The sequence below is a fragment of the Erigeron canadensis genome, chromosome 5, assembly GCF_010389155.1.
Source record: "Erigeron canadensis isolate Cc75 chromosome 5, C_canadensis_v1, whole genome shotgun sequence".
Classification (NCBI taxonomy): Eukaryota; Viridiplantae; Streptophyta; class Magnoliopsida; order Asterales; family Asteraceae; genus Erigeron; species Erigeron canadensis.
The window spans coordinates 36012864-36027098 of record NC_057765.1 but is presented as its reverse complement, the minus strand read 5'-3'; the positions used below and the strand labels follow the sequence as shown (position 1 = coordinate 36027098).

The 14235-nt window shown below is 32.3% G+C and overlaps 2 protein-coding genes across 2 annotated transcripts; one reads left to right on the top strand and one right to left on the bottom strand.

The window, feature by feature from the left end:
* Positions 1-6042: 6042 nt before the first annotated feature.
* On the bottom strand, positions 6043-8325 carry LOC122600737. The gene is made up of 2 exons (XM_043773491.1): positions 8000-8325; positions 6043-7279 (listed from the first exon to the last, which is right to left on the bottom strand). Exon 2 carries the CDS (start codon positions 6853-6855, stop codon positions 6367-6369), a length of 489 nt encoding a protein of 162 aa, XP_043629426.1. The 5' UTR covers positions 6856-7279; positions 8000-8325; the 3' UTR covers positions 6043-6366.
* Positions 8326-10846: 2521 nt separating this feature from the next.
* On the top strand, positions 10847-12837 carry LOC122600455. Its single transcript, XM_043773167.1, has 2 exons — positions 10847-11039; positions 11170-12837. The coding sequence occupies exons 1-2, from the start codon at positions 10931-10933 to the stop codon at positions 12696-12698; spliced, it is 1638 nt and encodes a 545-aa protein (XP_043629102.1). The 5' UTR covers positions 10847-10930; the 3' UTR covers positions 12699-12837.
* Positions 12838-14235: the final 1398 nt, after the last annotated feature.

Genomic DNA, 14235 nt, shown 5'->3' with positions numbered 1-14235 from the left:
AGTTTTTAATGTTATAGTTTATTTGTATGAAATCTCAACTATAAATGGGACATAGACTTTGATATTTAATTATTTTTTGATAATGATAAGAAAAGTTATTTCCTTCATATACAGAAGTATTATCCTGATTATCAGTATTCTTTTTGAATCAACGATAGTTAGAAAATTTATTCTCGATATTCGTGTGAATCAACATGTTCAATTATCTATACAAAGTTTGTGTCTATATCATTTGGTATCAAAACTGAAAATCCTGATCAAGATGTCTCGTAGTGATGAATATAAACTATGATTTTCCATTTATTGATATTAGCCAAACTATATGTATTTAGCAAACCTATTTGTTGGCTAATATCATGTAGTTGTATTTAGTTTATATCCATTTATAGTAATTTTAGTCACTTATTATGATATAGTATTATATAAATTCTATGCATTTGGAGTTTAAATGATGTAAAAAGTGATCAAATGACAAAATTGAATGGATTACAAGTGAAATGCTGCAAACATGTTGCTGCCGTTCGCTGGACACAAGACAACAAGAGGACCATCTATTTTCATTTTAGAGTTGTTGACTTTGACCAAGAATTACCACACAAATCACTAATTTATATTTATGTTGACTTTCCTTTGACCGACCTCCCACAAGGCTCCACATTCACACGACAACCCCAATTTTCATTTCGGTTGTGGGACCAAGAATTCATTATGTCTCTGTAGGAATCAATTTTCACCCAAAATCACAATTTGACATTTTCTGTTAGGCTGTTACTACTAGAAGCCCAAAACTTTTGTTCTTTCTTGTCTGTGGACTGTGGGCCGCGAGATACAACAAATAGAGGGACTACACGAGAGACTAGACATGGCAAAAAAAAAGCCGGTCCTAAATAAACCAGTTCAAATAAATCTGATATCAAATCCGAAATGGACCCAGTTCTTCAAGAACCAGCAGTCCCAAACCAATTTTTTCCCCCCCAACTAGGGGTGTTCGCAGTTTGGTTTTATCCGGTTAAACTGTAAACCAAACCGTTTAAAAAATCGAAAAAAACCAAACCGTTTTTGAATTTGATTTGTAACCAAAACTGAATTAAATATGTGGTTTTTGGTTTGGTTATGGTTATATGATGATAAATTTGGCTAAACTGAAAAAACCGAATAACTTATATTACTATTATGTATTATTAAAAATATTTAATGCATATATTTTTTTGTATGAATAAATATTAATGTATTTTTTAATTTTTATGTCTATCTGTCTATTATGTTAACTTTTTCTTGAAATTAGAAAAATTCAATTGACAAACAATGAAGAACTCGATTAATTTTTTTTTAATAATGATGACTAACAACTTTTTGGCAGTTATGTTTACTTATTTATCCATATTGTGTTTGAAGTCCATGAACCTATTTTGATTGAACAAAACTTAGACAAAAATTGGTGAAATTGTGTTTTTCATATTTGGTTTTTTCGGTTTTAAACCGAAACCGAACCGAATTCTAATTTGGTTTTCGGTTTGGTTTTTTAATTTTGAATTAGGTTTTGGTTCGGTTTTGGTTTTCAAAACTAAAAAGAAAAAAACCGAAAAACCCGAACCAAATAGACCGAATAACCGAAAACCGAACCGATGAACACCCCTACCCCCAACAACGGTTCCACAATTCGGTCCGAAAAAACGGTTCGAAACCGATTTTTTTACTAGCCGTTAGGAGCCTTTAGAAATAGTCATTTGTTTGTCCTTTTTGACCGGTAAGAGCCGTTTATCTGACCAGTTAATTACCATTTTGTCATCCTACAACTTGTATATATATCTACAATGAGTTTAATTAGCTTTACAACAACATATTTATAAAACTCTTACAAAATCACTATATTCTACACACACACACAAACATATATATATATATATATTATATATATATATATATATATCATTTAGATGCATTAAAACTCCATAAAACTAACATAGGGCATAACTAATTATCATTATTATAAGTGTTTAGCAACACATTAATCCGTCAAAATCGAAAAAATCATGTTTTTTGTTGGATGCATTATTTTGATGAATATGCATCCAAGATGGATGCACAAAACAAAAACATGATTTTCTCGATTTTGATAGACCAATAAATATACACTATTTTATACATATATATCAATAAATATACACTATTTTATTCACATATATCAAATCTCTCACAAAATGGAGCCTGATTCCGCTTCACAAACGCACCGGTATTGATTTCACAAGTGCGGCAACGGTGGTGGCTATATTACCAACTAAAAGAACGGCGAGCGTGTTTGAACACTTTGAATTAGTTAAGTTGTCGGATGATGATATTAAGGCTGAGTGTAAATATTGGCACCGTCTTTTTGTGAAAATGCAAACTCGAAATCGGGAAAACATTATAAACTTCATTGTCCAGCGAGAAAAGCAAAAGAAGTCGGTCCCTCACAAGGTCAACAAACCATGGCAAATTATGACACTATTTTCATTATTCAACAGAGGCGGTTCGTGGTACATTTTTCAACCTTTTCATTCAACAAGCTTGACCATTCAACCATTTCAACGACGAACGCGTCACTAGTTCAATTCAAAACACCCTCCAAACAAGGTACACTATTTTAAACCGTTCTACTTTAAAATGTACATGTATGAAAAACTGAAAAACCACTAAAAAACAACTTATAACGGAATTTAAAATTTTAATGTTTAAATTTAACAACCGATGTTTGATCCGCTCCTCATGGTTTGTCCGATTGTTACACTTGCGTTATGGCACATTGAATCAATCCTAGTACTTAGCAAATGATAAAATGCACACTTCCTTAATCTAAACTAGAAGTTAAAAGTTGTGTTTGCATGCTATTCACAAGTTTCACACACACTGAACGTGATATGTGATGGCGAGTGGCGACCTACTACCAGCCTGGACAAGATTTCTTTATTTTGACTATCACTAAAATAGTTAACGCGAATTGGAAATCATTAACGACAAACAGTGGCTTCAAGTCTTTAACCATTTTTTTGTTACTAGTACTTGTAAAATACTGGCAACTCACTTTTGAATAAAACTATTTTTTATTTAGATCTTGAACTAAAAAAAAAACACAATCTTCATAAGACTTTGAAAATTTCCAACAAAAGAAAGTAATTTTTTTTTAAAGTTAGTTTTGATTCAGACGTGTTGAAGACAATTTTAACTAAAGATTTGTTGGACCTCTAATCCCCCATCTCATGGAAAATACTTTGAGTTCATAAACCAAAGACTCGAACCTGAAACCTTGAAAAAAACCCACTTCTGAGACCCACATAATGTATTTAGAAGATATTTATGATCAACCCACCTAAGTGGAGTTGGTTACACAAAAGAGTAACTACGATGAAAATTTAGGGTGAAAAAATGATCGATCCATGGGTCATAAGGGTGATGGTTCATTGACTTTTTCTCCTCAATTTTCATTGAAGTAACTCTCATTTGTTGGAAATTTTTAAAGTTTTATGAAAACTGAGTTTGTTTTTTTTTTTTTAGTTCAAGATCTAAATAAACAAGACTTTTATTCCAATGAGAAAGTATAAGTACCTAAAAATAATGTTGCCAGACACATTCTACATATAATCTTAATACTAACATTGTGTGACAAACTACGATTCTATGTTATACATTATTTAATGACTAAATTAATAAATACAAATGTGAACCAGAAGATTTATTGAAAAGCATTTTTTTTGGTCCACTTTCTTGTCTATCATTGCTTTATAGTAGTACTACGTTTTAGTTATAAAATGTGCGCAAAATTATTAAATTTATTCCCCATGTGTGTTTGCTAGGAGTTTAGTCATGCAAAGAAAAAAGTCTGTACGTATTTTAATTTCATGTAAGCATTTTCTATAACTTATACTTTTTTATTTTTAAATCTTTTTTACAAATGACTTTCAAATAGTGATAAATCTCTTCACTATGGTGAAGTGCTAACTTCACTAGGGAGGTACTTGTCTACATTGCATCCCGCTAATATGAGTCGAACAAACACTTATTAAAAAAATATTATTGAATCTAATCGAACAAACTCGTTAGGTGACTCATTTTGTCCAGACTCTTACGAGTCGTTATGTAAACTTAGACCGAATCACGAGTCACAAACTTATAATTATTTTAATTTGATACTTTGGTTATATACTATATATTATACTTAATTTGCTACATTATTTTGGGTGTTATGTATGTAGTTTTTATTATTTTATTGCGAATTTAGAGATAAATTGTAAGTTTATGCCTCAAAAACTATTAAATAGGTAATATTTTGGAGAATTTATTAAGATAACGAACTTAATATACTTCTACAGACGTTACATATATATAACTATACAATATTATGTAGTACTTAAAAATGTCCCGACTCTTACGAGTCGAATCACGTTCCGAGTCATGAGTTAAAAAATCATGTTTTCGAGTCAGGTCAAAAGTTACGAGTCGACAACTATGACCATAAGTAACTTAAAGTCTTGAGCTCTTTGACAGCGAATCTGATTGACGGGCGCTTGTTAGAGAAGACACATTCATTTCTCGTTTTCCAAATGACCAAACAGTAAGCAAGGATGACGAGACTTATATACTTTGATCTCTTGGGGTTGATTGCAGGATCTTTATGGATAAAGAAAAGTTCTTGAGCGTTGGAAGCTTTCTATGGCGGGAGTTTGCATCAAGTAATGAGAAAAGTCCAAAGTTGCGATGCAAATTCACAGTCAAAAAACAGGTGGTTGGATGATTCATCGAACTTCTCGCACAGGGGGCAGGAGACGGAAGCTAAAGGGATATTTCTACGAGCGAGTTGATCTCGTGTTGGTAATCGATTGAGTTCAAAACGCCATCCAAAGATATTCACTTTTTAGAGGAGCTAATCGATTCCATGGAAAGGTCCAATAACCTGGGCCAATGAGAGCATCATGGAGACAAGCTTTCATTGATTTCACAGTGAAGATTCCGATTGAGTCGCCGTTCCATATCCATGTGTCTAGGCTGTTTTTGAGGTTTACATGATGAACTCTCAGAAAGAGTTATTGGAGTTGGAGACATTCGCAGGTGTCGATGGGGGAGAAATCCAGTCCCAAGATCATTGTGAGATTAAGCTGTTACCTGTGTACCGATCTCTAATAAAGCACCCCTTTCGTTTTTCCAACTTGAAGAGATCCGGAAAGGAAGAGCAGAGAGGTTCATTGCCAGTCCATTTGTCGATCCAAAACCCGATTGAAGAAACATCTCCAACACGACAAGGAGATGTTAAAGTCATCGAGGCGGGGGCATAGTTTTGCAATATTGCACCAGGCACCCACCAGGTTTGACTTAAGGGGGATCGGGTTGCAGTTTCTATAAGATCCGTGAAAAGAGATAATGGTGCGAGCCCATAAGCTATTAGGTTGCTTTTTGAGTCGTCACCACCATTTTAACAACAAAGAAAGATTGTTAGAAAGTAAACTACCTAACCCTAACCACCCGAATCAAAAGATGCAATGGAGACCCAGGGGATATTTTTTAAAATGGAGGATCCTCCCCAAAAAAACGACTTTCTTATTGATTCAAGTTTATATAGAACATATACTGAAGCCTTGTACAAGAAGATGTTGATCTATTGTGTTCATTATTTGGCCATAAGTTGAAAATTCGTAGGAGGGTCAACCAAGCAAAATCAGAAGCCAGTGTCATGGGTTCTATTTTTAAAAATAATGATTAAAAAAAATTAAAACAAAACACAAAAAAAAAAATATGACCTTAGAGTGTGAAAAGAGAATGTCATTAGAAGAAAATGGAAGCATATGATTTCAATGGCTGTATTTTCAGAGGTGATATTAATAATAATTAACATGATATTGGAGTGTGAAAAGAGAATATGATTAGAAAGAAATGGAAGGATATGAGTTCAGATTTCTATATTATGTTAATATTTTTCAGATTTATACATATTTTAAATACGGAATATTTTTTCAATGCTATATCAAAATGGTTAAAATTAAGTTATCTATCTATAAACACTTATAAAGGATATTGGTATTAAATACTTTTTTTTATTTCCATAATACTCTCCTTAATTACATTGTATTTTACACCTCATCCTCTAAATGTCGGAATTTCCTCTATCAAAATTTAAACCCACAAAAAAAGAAACCTCAATCAAAAAAAAACATATCACTTTTCCAGTCGATCTCCCTATTGCAACCCTTACCATCAATTCATCACCATCAACAACTAAATCACTACCCCAAACATTGTTTTCTTTGATCATGTTTTGGGGATAATCGGGGTTAATGATAAGCGGGATTAACCCCACTTATCATGCTATATACTATAAGATAAAGTTGGATAGAAGTCTTACTTGTATAGAATCTCTTTTACGTAATATCCACCATCAGATAAGGCACCAAAAACGATACGAACATCCTCATCAAACTGAATGTTCCTGTCTTTGAGCTCATAATCAGCCTTCAACACTAACTTCAAACTATTATCAGAGCCACCATTTGCTTTGTTTTTCTTGCGAGGCTTCTTCTCATCCTTGGAAGGGTTTGAAAGACAGAGAATACCTATACACAAGCGCGCTTTACGTTGTACAATAGGGTCGTTTTGATCACCTTCCAAAAGCTCCTGAAGCTCGTTTATGCTTAGCTCATCATCGGAGTCTAGGTCACGGATGTTCTGATTTTCAGCAAGCCGTGACAAATCGTACCACAGTTTTACAAGCTGCTGATAATCACTAAGCATTATGAAGATGGTGGGATCACCAACAGAAGCAGCTAATCGTGTAAACCGACGGAATATCGAGGGAAAACGGGGGGCTTCGGACAATGTAAACACAATCATTGCTACACTTACCCTCTCTATATTGTCGTTCGGTTTTGGCTCGGCCCTTCAGAATAGAATCTCTTCTTTCAGTATTATAAAGTTGAATCGGGTTGATGAAAAGTCAGGATATTGATACTGGCAATATAATGGAGATGATCCTTCAATTGAAGGAGAGCGTATCCCTTTGCTGCCCTGTATCTCCCAAGAAATCTCAGTACCTCCAGGCTGGTAGCCCATTTGGTAAAGATCATCCTTACGCATAACCGAAGACGGTACATTCTCGAGACCCGTATAGAATTCAAAAACCACCTTTTGTTCATCAGTTAACAACCCCGGGCCATAATGGCGGTCAGGCCGTTCAATACTGAATATAAAATCAATCAACCTTACGTACGAAAAGCCATCAACCTTGTCTAGGTCGAACTTATACGTTAGAGGCATCCTGCACAAAAATTTAGAGCATCCATTAACTAACCAAAAGAAGACTTTTTAATTTAACACCTCATTATTCCATTACCTTCAACCTCAAATGCATTTAGTTTAGTAATAATCTTTTTAAAAACGTCGCATGGAAGATTAGAGACTCTATTGTCCATTTTTTTTAATTTTTAAGTGTTAGACAATAATTAAGTAATAAGATGAATTTAGGTGAACTATGAAAGAAATGTGGGTGGGGATTTAGGATTGTTTTCTTTGATCATGTTTTGGGGATAAAATATGAAAATTTTAATTTCCATTGATAGGATGAGATAATCAATTGCTGCTTATTTATAATATTAATTATCAGTAAAGTGACATAATGGATGTCAATGGTTAGTAGTGCATCAGTAGCTCAAAACATGAAGTTATGGATGAACATTTAACCACTGTACAACACACATAGCACATCTTACTATACGTTATGTTATGTGCATATTTCCAAAATTCAGATTGTTCAAAGATCTCTTTCTTTATAAGCAGCTTTTATATTTCCATTTGTTTCATGTAGAATTAAAGTGACCATAGTATAAACAACATCAGATCTGTACTTGCATAAATAAAAAGTAGAAACAATCGAACCTAACACAAGCAACAGTAGGAGCCAAATCAAAAAAAAAAAAACAAAACACTAAATTAACACAGACCCAACACAAAATCAGAAACAGTTGATCTATATACATACCTGTAATCGATGATGGAGACGATGGGTTAATGAAGATAACTAGCAGCGGTCATCATCAGCAGTAAATCCATGTGAGTCGGTTGAAGGTAAAAAAAAACAGCAATGCTACGTCCACAAACAAAATTTTAAGATGGAAATTAAATCATATAGAAAGTGATTCACTGCGTCTCAAGTCTCAGCCTACGAAATTAGGGAAATAATTTCATTTCCTTTTCTCTGGTCTAAACTCCCTGTACCAAACACACCCTTAAAATTTCAAACTCTCTCTTTTCCCTTTTAACTTTCAAAATTACGATATTGTATGATTATAAACTAGTCTCCAAACACGTTGGATGGACAGATGATTTTAAAATATATATATATATTAAAGGTAAATATCAACATAATAAATGACAAAACATATGAAAAATAACAAAATATGAAAAAAACAAATTTTAAAAAATAAACCCTTTATAGTAAAAAATAAGATAAACCATTATAGTTAAAGTTTATGGATGAGTCTAAATGTGTAAGGTTAGATGTCTAAGGTTATATGACACATGGCGTAATATATAAGCGACATGTTTACTTTTAATCTATATCCTAATTTGTTGTTTCCTGATACTAATCGAATTCGCTATATTATATTTGATAATTTATTATTATAGACTTGGTGACAATTTTGGCCGTCGACGCTTGAAAACAAATCCAAAGAATTTCTCTTCTTCAACTTTTATTATTCTTTCCTCTTGTGCATTCGAATGATAATGGTAAAACAAAAGAGCTTCGTCCCTTTTTATACTTGAAGACTAACATAGTCCATCTGTTTAAAGTTAATTGAAATATATTGCGGAATATACAAAAGACAACTATACATGTCGATTAACATAAAAAGGTATTTTTCTTATCTTATTTTTGTTTTATAGGGTAAAGTTCATGTGGGAACTATTTAAATATGAACATAGGTAACTTCAAGTATAATTATACACACGTATGCATTTTAAAATTGTATATAAACATGTGAATCCATGTTTCGTATGTGATTCAAACTAAACATTGATATCTATACAATATGTTAATTCCGTATGATGTACGAGTATTATTACTAGTTAATAATAAATCAACAATATGTTAATTTCATACATCATACGGATATTAGTACTAGTTAATAATAAAACAAGATACAACATAAGGCTTGTTATTTGAGATCGTTTATTAAATTTGATAGCACTTATCTCTTCTCTTATATAAATAAAATAAAATTGTGATGACATAAATATATTTTAAGAAAATCTCATTTGACATCATTAGACTTATTCTAATTAATTTATTTTTTTATCTAATTAATCTATGACATCATCTTTTTAATTTTAAAATTTAGTCCCTTTATTTGAATGTATTTTTAAAATTTATCAAGCCTTATCAAGCCTAATATGAATTGAACCTAATGTATAATAACATTTTTTTATGATAACAATATTGATAATATATCTTATTTGGCATCATTAGACTTATTCTAATTAATTATTTATTTTTTATCTAATTAATTTATGACATCATTTTTTATTTTTAATTTTTAGTCCCTTAATTTGAATGTATTTTTATAATTTATCAAGCCTAATATGAATTGAACCTAATATATAATAACATTTTTTTATGATAACAACATTGATAAGTTGCCACTAAAATTATAGATATTTTTACATTACGGTTTTTTATGCTTCATTATGATAATAAACATGTATTTACGAAACTTGTTTAGAATACCCGGGTTGAATCCAGGTTAATTAAATAGTAACATCAACAAAGAACAAAACTACTTTAAGATAATTAAAGTAGAGTGAAAATCCTATATCCTGATTTATCTCTTAACGACCAAAAAAAGAACATAACATTTTTTTGTCTGCGAGAATGACTTAGACACAATTTAAAATTTTAAAATATGATGGCTATCATATGTGGCCCAACAGTACTATATAACCAGGCAATCGTTTTAGGCCCCTAAAATTTTAAGACATCAATATTTTATATATTAGTCTTAATATTTAGATTTTAGAATATTATATAATTTGCATTGCAGTATCATCTTTATTGGTTTTTGCATCAATATTTGCAAATTTTTATTACTAATAGTTAAATAATAAAATTCAAAATACTTTTTTTGTTAATATATTCTTTTACTTTAATTTATATGATAATAAACTAGACTTTCAAACTAAATTTTATTTGAGGTTTAAAAACGTTCAGCCACTAATGCTACACCACAAATTTAAAAAGCATAATAAAAGGGACGGAGTGAAAAATAAGTTATTAAAAGAAATTACTGTAATATCTATATCAAACATGTCAGCAACTTAAATATTGTTACCAAAAATGATTTGTGTCATTACATCTTTTTAAGCGACCTTTTTTTTTTTTTTTTTGTCATTTTAACAGACTAACTTTGACCATAACTCAAAACTTATCCAATCCATATGAATCTGAAGGTTATGATTTAAGAATACCACATGAGAGCATTTTACTCCACTCTCATTTAATTTATCCATTCTATATGAATCTAAACGTTATGTAATTAATAAACAAATAATCATTATCATCATATCTACAACTCAAAATCTTATACATACAGAAATTTTCAAAATTATAAATTCGACAATATGGAAAAACATTAGTCAATTGTGCATAAAACAATAGACCTAAGTATATATTTCTATAATACTTGTACAAAACATCTAAGGAAGGACGACGACACCTATTTGGTCGATCCAACGACCAATACACATATTATTAATTGTCAGATACATTTTTGGATAATATATATTACAACATGATGCGTGTGTACTATATATATTTACACCCCATATATAATCATATATCGAACATTACTTGGCTATATGTCTAGCTAGAAAGAAACTCACAATAATATATCATCAATAGTCCCGGACCAAAAAAATGGGGAATACCGGGTCTTGCTTCACTTCATCTAGTGATGATGAAATTCAAGCTTTTCCCATTGACACCAAGTTCAAGTTTCCTTCTCCATTGCCTTCTTGGCCTCCAGGTTTATCTTTTTATAATTTTTTTTTTCGAATTAAATTAACTTCTTCCTATATACTTACTAATAATCATTATGATTATCCAAATACTATTTGTAAAATAGACCGAATCTACAACTTATAATTATTTGATAGGTGAAGGATTTGCAAGTGGAACAATTGATCTTGGAGGACTTGAAGTTTGTCAAATAACATCTTTCAATAAAATATGGTCTACTTATCAAGATGGGTCAAATGACATTGATGTCACATTCTTTGAGCCATCACCAATACCAGATGGTTTTTCCATCCTTGGTTGCTATTGTCAATCTAACGACAACCCACTTTTCGGTTGGGTTCTTGTCGGAAAAGATGTTTCTGGTGGAACCCTGGCTAACCCGATTGACTATACTTTAGTTTGGACTAGTAGTGAAGGTTCATGTTGTTTTTGGCTACCAACACCACCAGAAGGTTATAAATCAGTTGGCTATGTCATCACTACTTCACCCGAAAAACCTTTCTTAGATAAAATTTCGTGTGTTCGAGCTGATCTAACGGATGAGCTAGAATTTGATGCATTATTATGGGGCTCGAAAGATGTCAATGTGTATGGATTAAGGCCGAAAGTTAGAGGTAGACAAGCTCAAGGGGTGTCTATAGGTACATTTATAATTTCCAAAAATAATGGAGATGATAGTACAAGTTTATTATCTCTGTCTTGTTTAAAGAATACTAATTTTGGAAACTTAACTTTTTATATGCCAAATTTTGCCCAAATTGATGCATTAATTCAAGAATACTCACCAAGATTCTACTTTCACCCTAAAGAAACCTATTTTCTTGCTTCTACAAAATGGTATTTTACCAATGGGGTTCAGTTATACCACACGGGAGAGGAATCAAACCCTGTTTTGGTCGAACCTACGGGCTCAAACCTTCCTCAAGACGGTTCAAACGATGGCACGTACTGGCTGGACCTCCCGATTGACGAAACTGAGAAAGAAAGGGTCAAGAAAGGTGACTTACAAAGCGCCGAGGCTTATATACATGTCAAACCGATGCTTGGAGCCACATTTACCGATCTAGCCATTTGGATTTTCTATCCGTTTAATGGTCCATCAACTGCTAAATTTGGGCTGGTTGATATTCCACTTGGAAGGATTGGTGAACATATAGGAGACTGGGAGCATGTGACACTTAGAGTTAGTAATTTTAATGGGCTTTTATATCGTGTTTATTTTGCACAACACAGTGGAGGGATGTGGGTAGACCCCACGTCCCTGGAGTTTTTAGATGCAAGCAATAAGTTTTCAGCTTATCCGTCTTTAAATGGCCATGCAACATACCCCGCCCCCGGACTTATTCTCCAAGGAACCGAAGTGATAGGAATTAGAAATGACGCCGCAAAAAGTGACAAGTATTTTGATGTAAAAGATGCGTATTCAATTATCGCGGCTGAGTACATTAGCAATGTAACTGAGCCGCCATGGGTCAACTACAAAAGAAAATGGGGACCAAAAATAACGTACGAGATCGGAACCGAGATCGAAAAATTGCAAAACTCGACCGGAACTATACGATCGGCCATTGGAAGTTTGGTAAGTGTTATACCAAGGGAATTTTCAAGTGAGGATGGACCTACTGGACCTAAACTGAAGGGTGATTGGGATGGAGACGAAAGGTGAATAAAACATTGTTAGTTTATCGACCAATTTACTCTTTATTTATTATATCGAACATTTCCATTCCTTTCATATTATTTGTTGTATGTGATGTGATGTAATGTGATTGATTGGAGTGATACAGATTTTACTTGTTCCACAATTTGAAAAGTTAACTATTCATTTGGTAGGAAAACAAAGTAAAACGTCAAGTAATGACACATTTTCTTTGAAAAAATGCTACCCTAATATTTAACTACTATCAACTATATATGTAAGACTTTTTAAGGTAACTAAAAAGAAAGTGATGTTGTCACATAGAGTAGTATTTTTTTTTTCCTTTGACTATATTAATAAGTGTACTAGCTAGCAAACAAACCTCATCAACCCATCACATTACAACCACATGGAGCCTTCCCCACAACTTCAAGTTCTACACCAACTATATGTGGATATGTGGAGCTGATTGTATTGTATTAACTATATATATCTTTCAATGTTTTATGGATTTTAAAATTAACTGGCAATAGGCCAATAGCCATTTTGATTTTGATGGATCCAAAATTAGGATTTGAGAGATGAATCATGGATGTGGTAAGTTAATTTACGTATTTGACCAAAGCATAAACATGTTTTAACATATACCCATTTGAGTTTTAACATTCCTTTTATGTTGTGGTAATGGTATGTAGTTATAGAACATTTCATCAAATCACCAAAACATTTTTATGTTCTTTTTGCTTCTTTTTTTTAAATGTCAAAAGTATGTGTTAGCTCATTCATGTATTCACCCACAATTGTCGAATAAAAAATGTTCCTACTATCCAAAGGTAACGCCTACTTGAACCAGATTAATCATGGTAATAATTAATAAATAAGTTTAGTAGTGCTAATAGTATGCACGCATGTTGGACATAGAAAAACAAATCATATACTAGCTCAATAGGTACACATAATAATTATTCCAAAAAAAGAGTGATATACACGACACCAGTTGCATGCTTAAATAATCAAAATATCAAATGCACAAAGTTATGGTTCTTATGACATATCTATCTGTCTCTATTTCATGGTTTTTGGTCATGTATTTTTAAATAATGTTGAGCTTTGAATTCAATCTTACCTGATTATCGGAAAGCGAATACCTTATCAGACATGGCTAAAAGAACTTTAAATCATGTCAATTGGTTATTGGCTCATTGGTAAGGTCTTAGATCTTAAGAAAATTTATCGGAATTCAAATCTCACTTTCCACATTTGTAGGAGTGGATTATTATGAGGGTTCTTGAGAGTCTTGGGTTTCGTCTCAGGCTTGCGTGATTCGAACACCGCATACTACCCAATTGGATGTCATCGAGGTATCTCGAAGAATGCTAATTGTTAAATACGGAGTATTAACTACTAACTGATGTTCAAAAAAAAAATCATACTTTCTTTTATTCAAACAGTATGCTTGAAGAAGAGCTGTGGTGGTAATAACAAATGTAACATTGTTTATGTCCACGACAACTCGACTTACATTAGACCATCCCCATTGGTAGTTGCTCGGTCGGCCAAAATT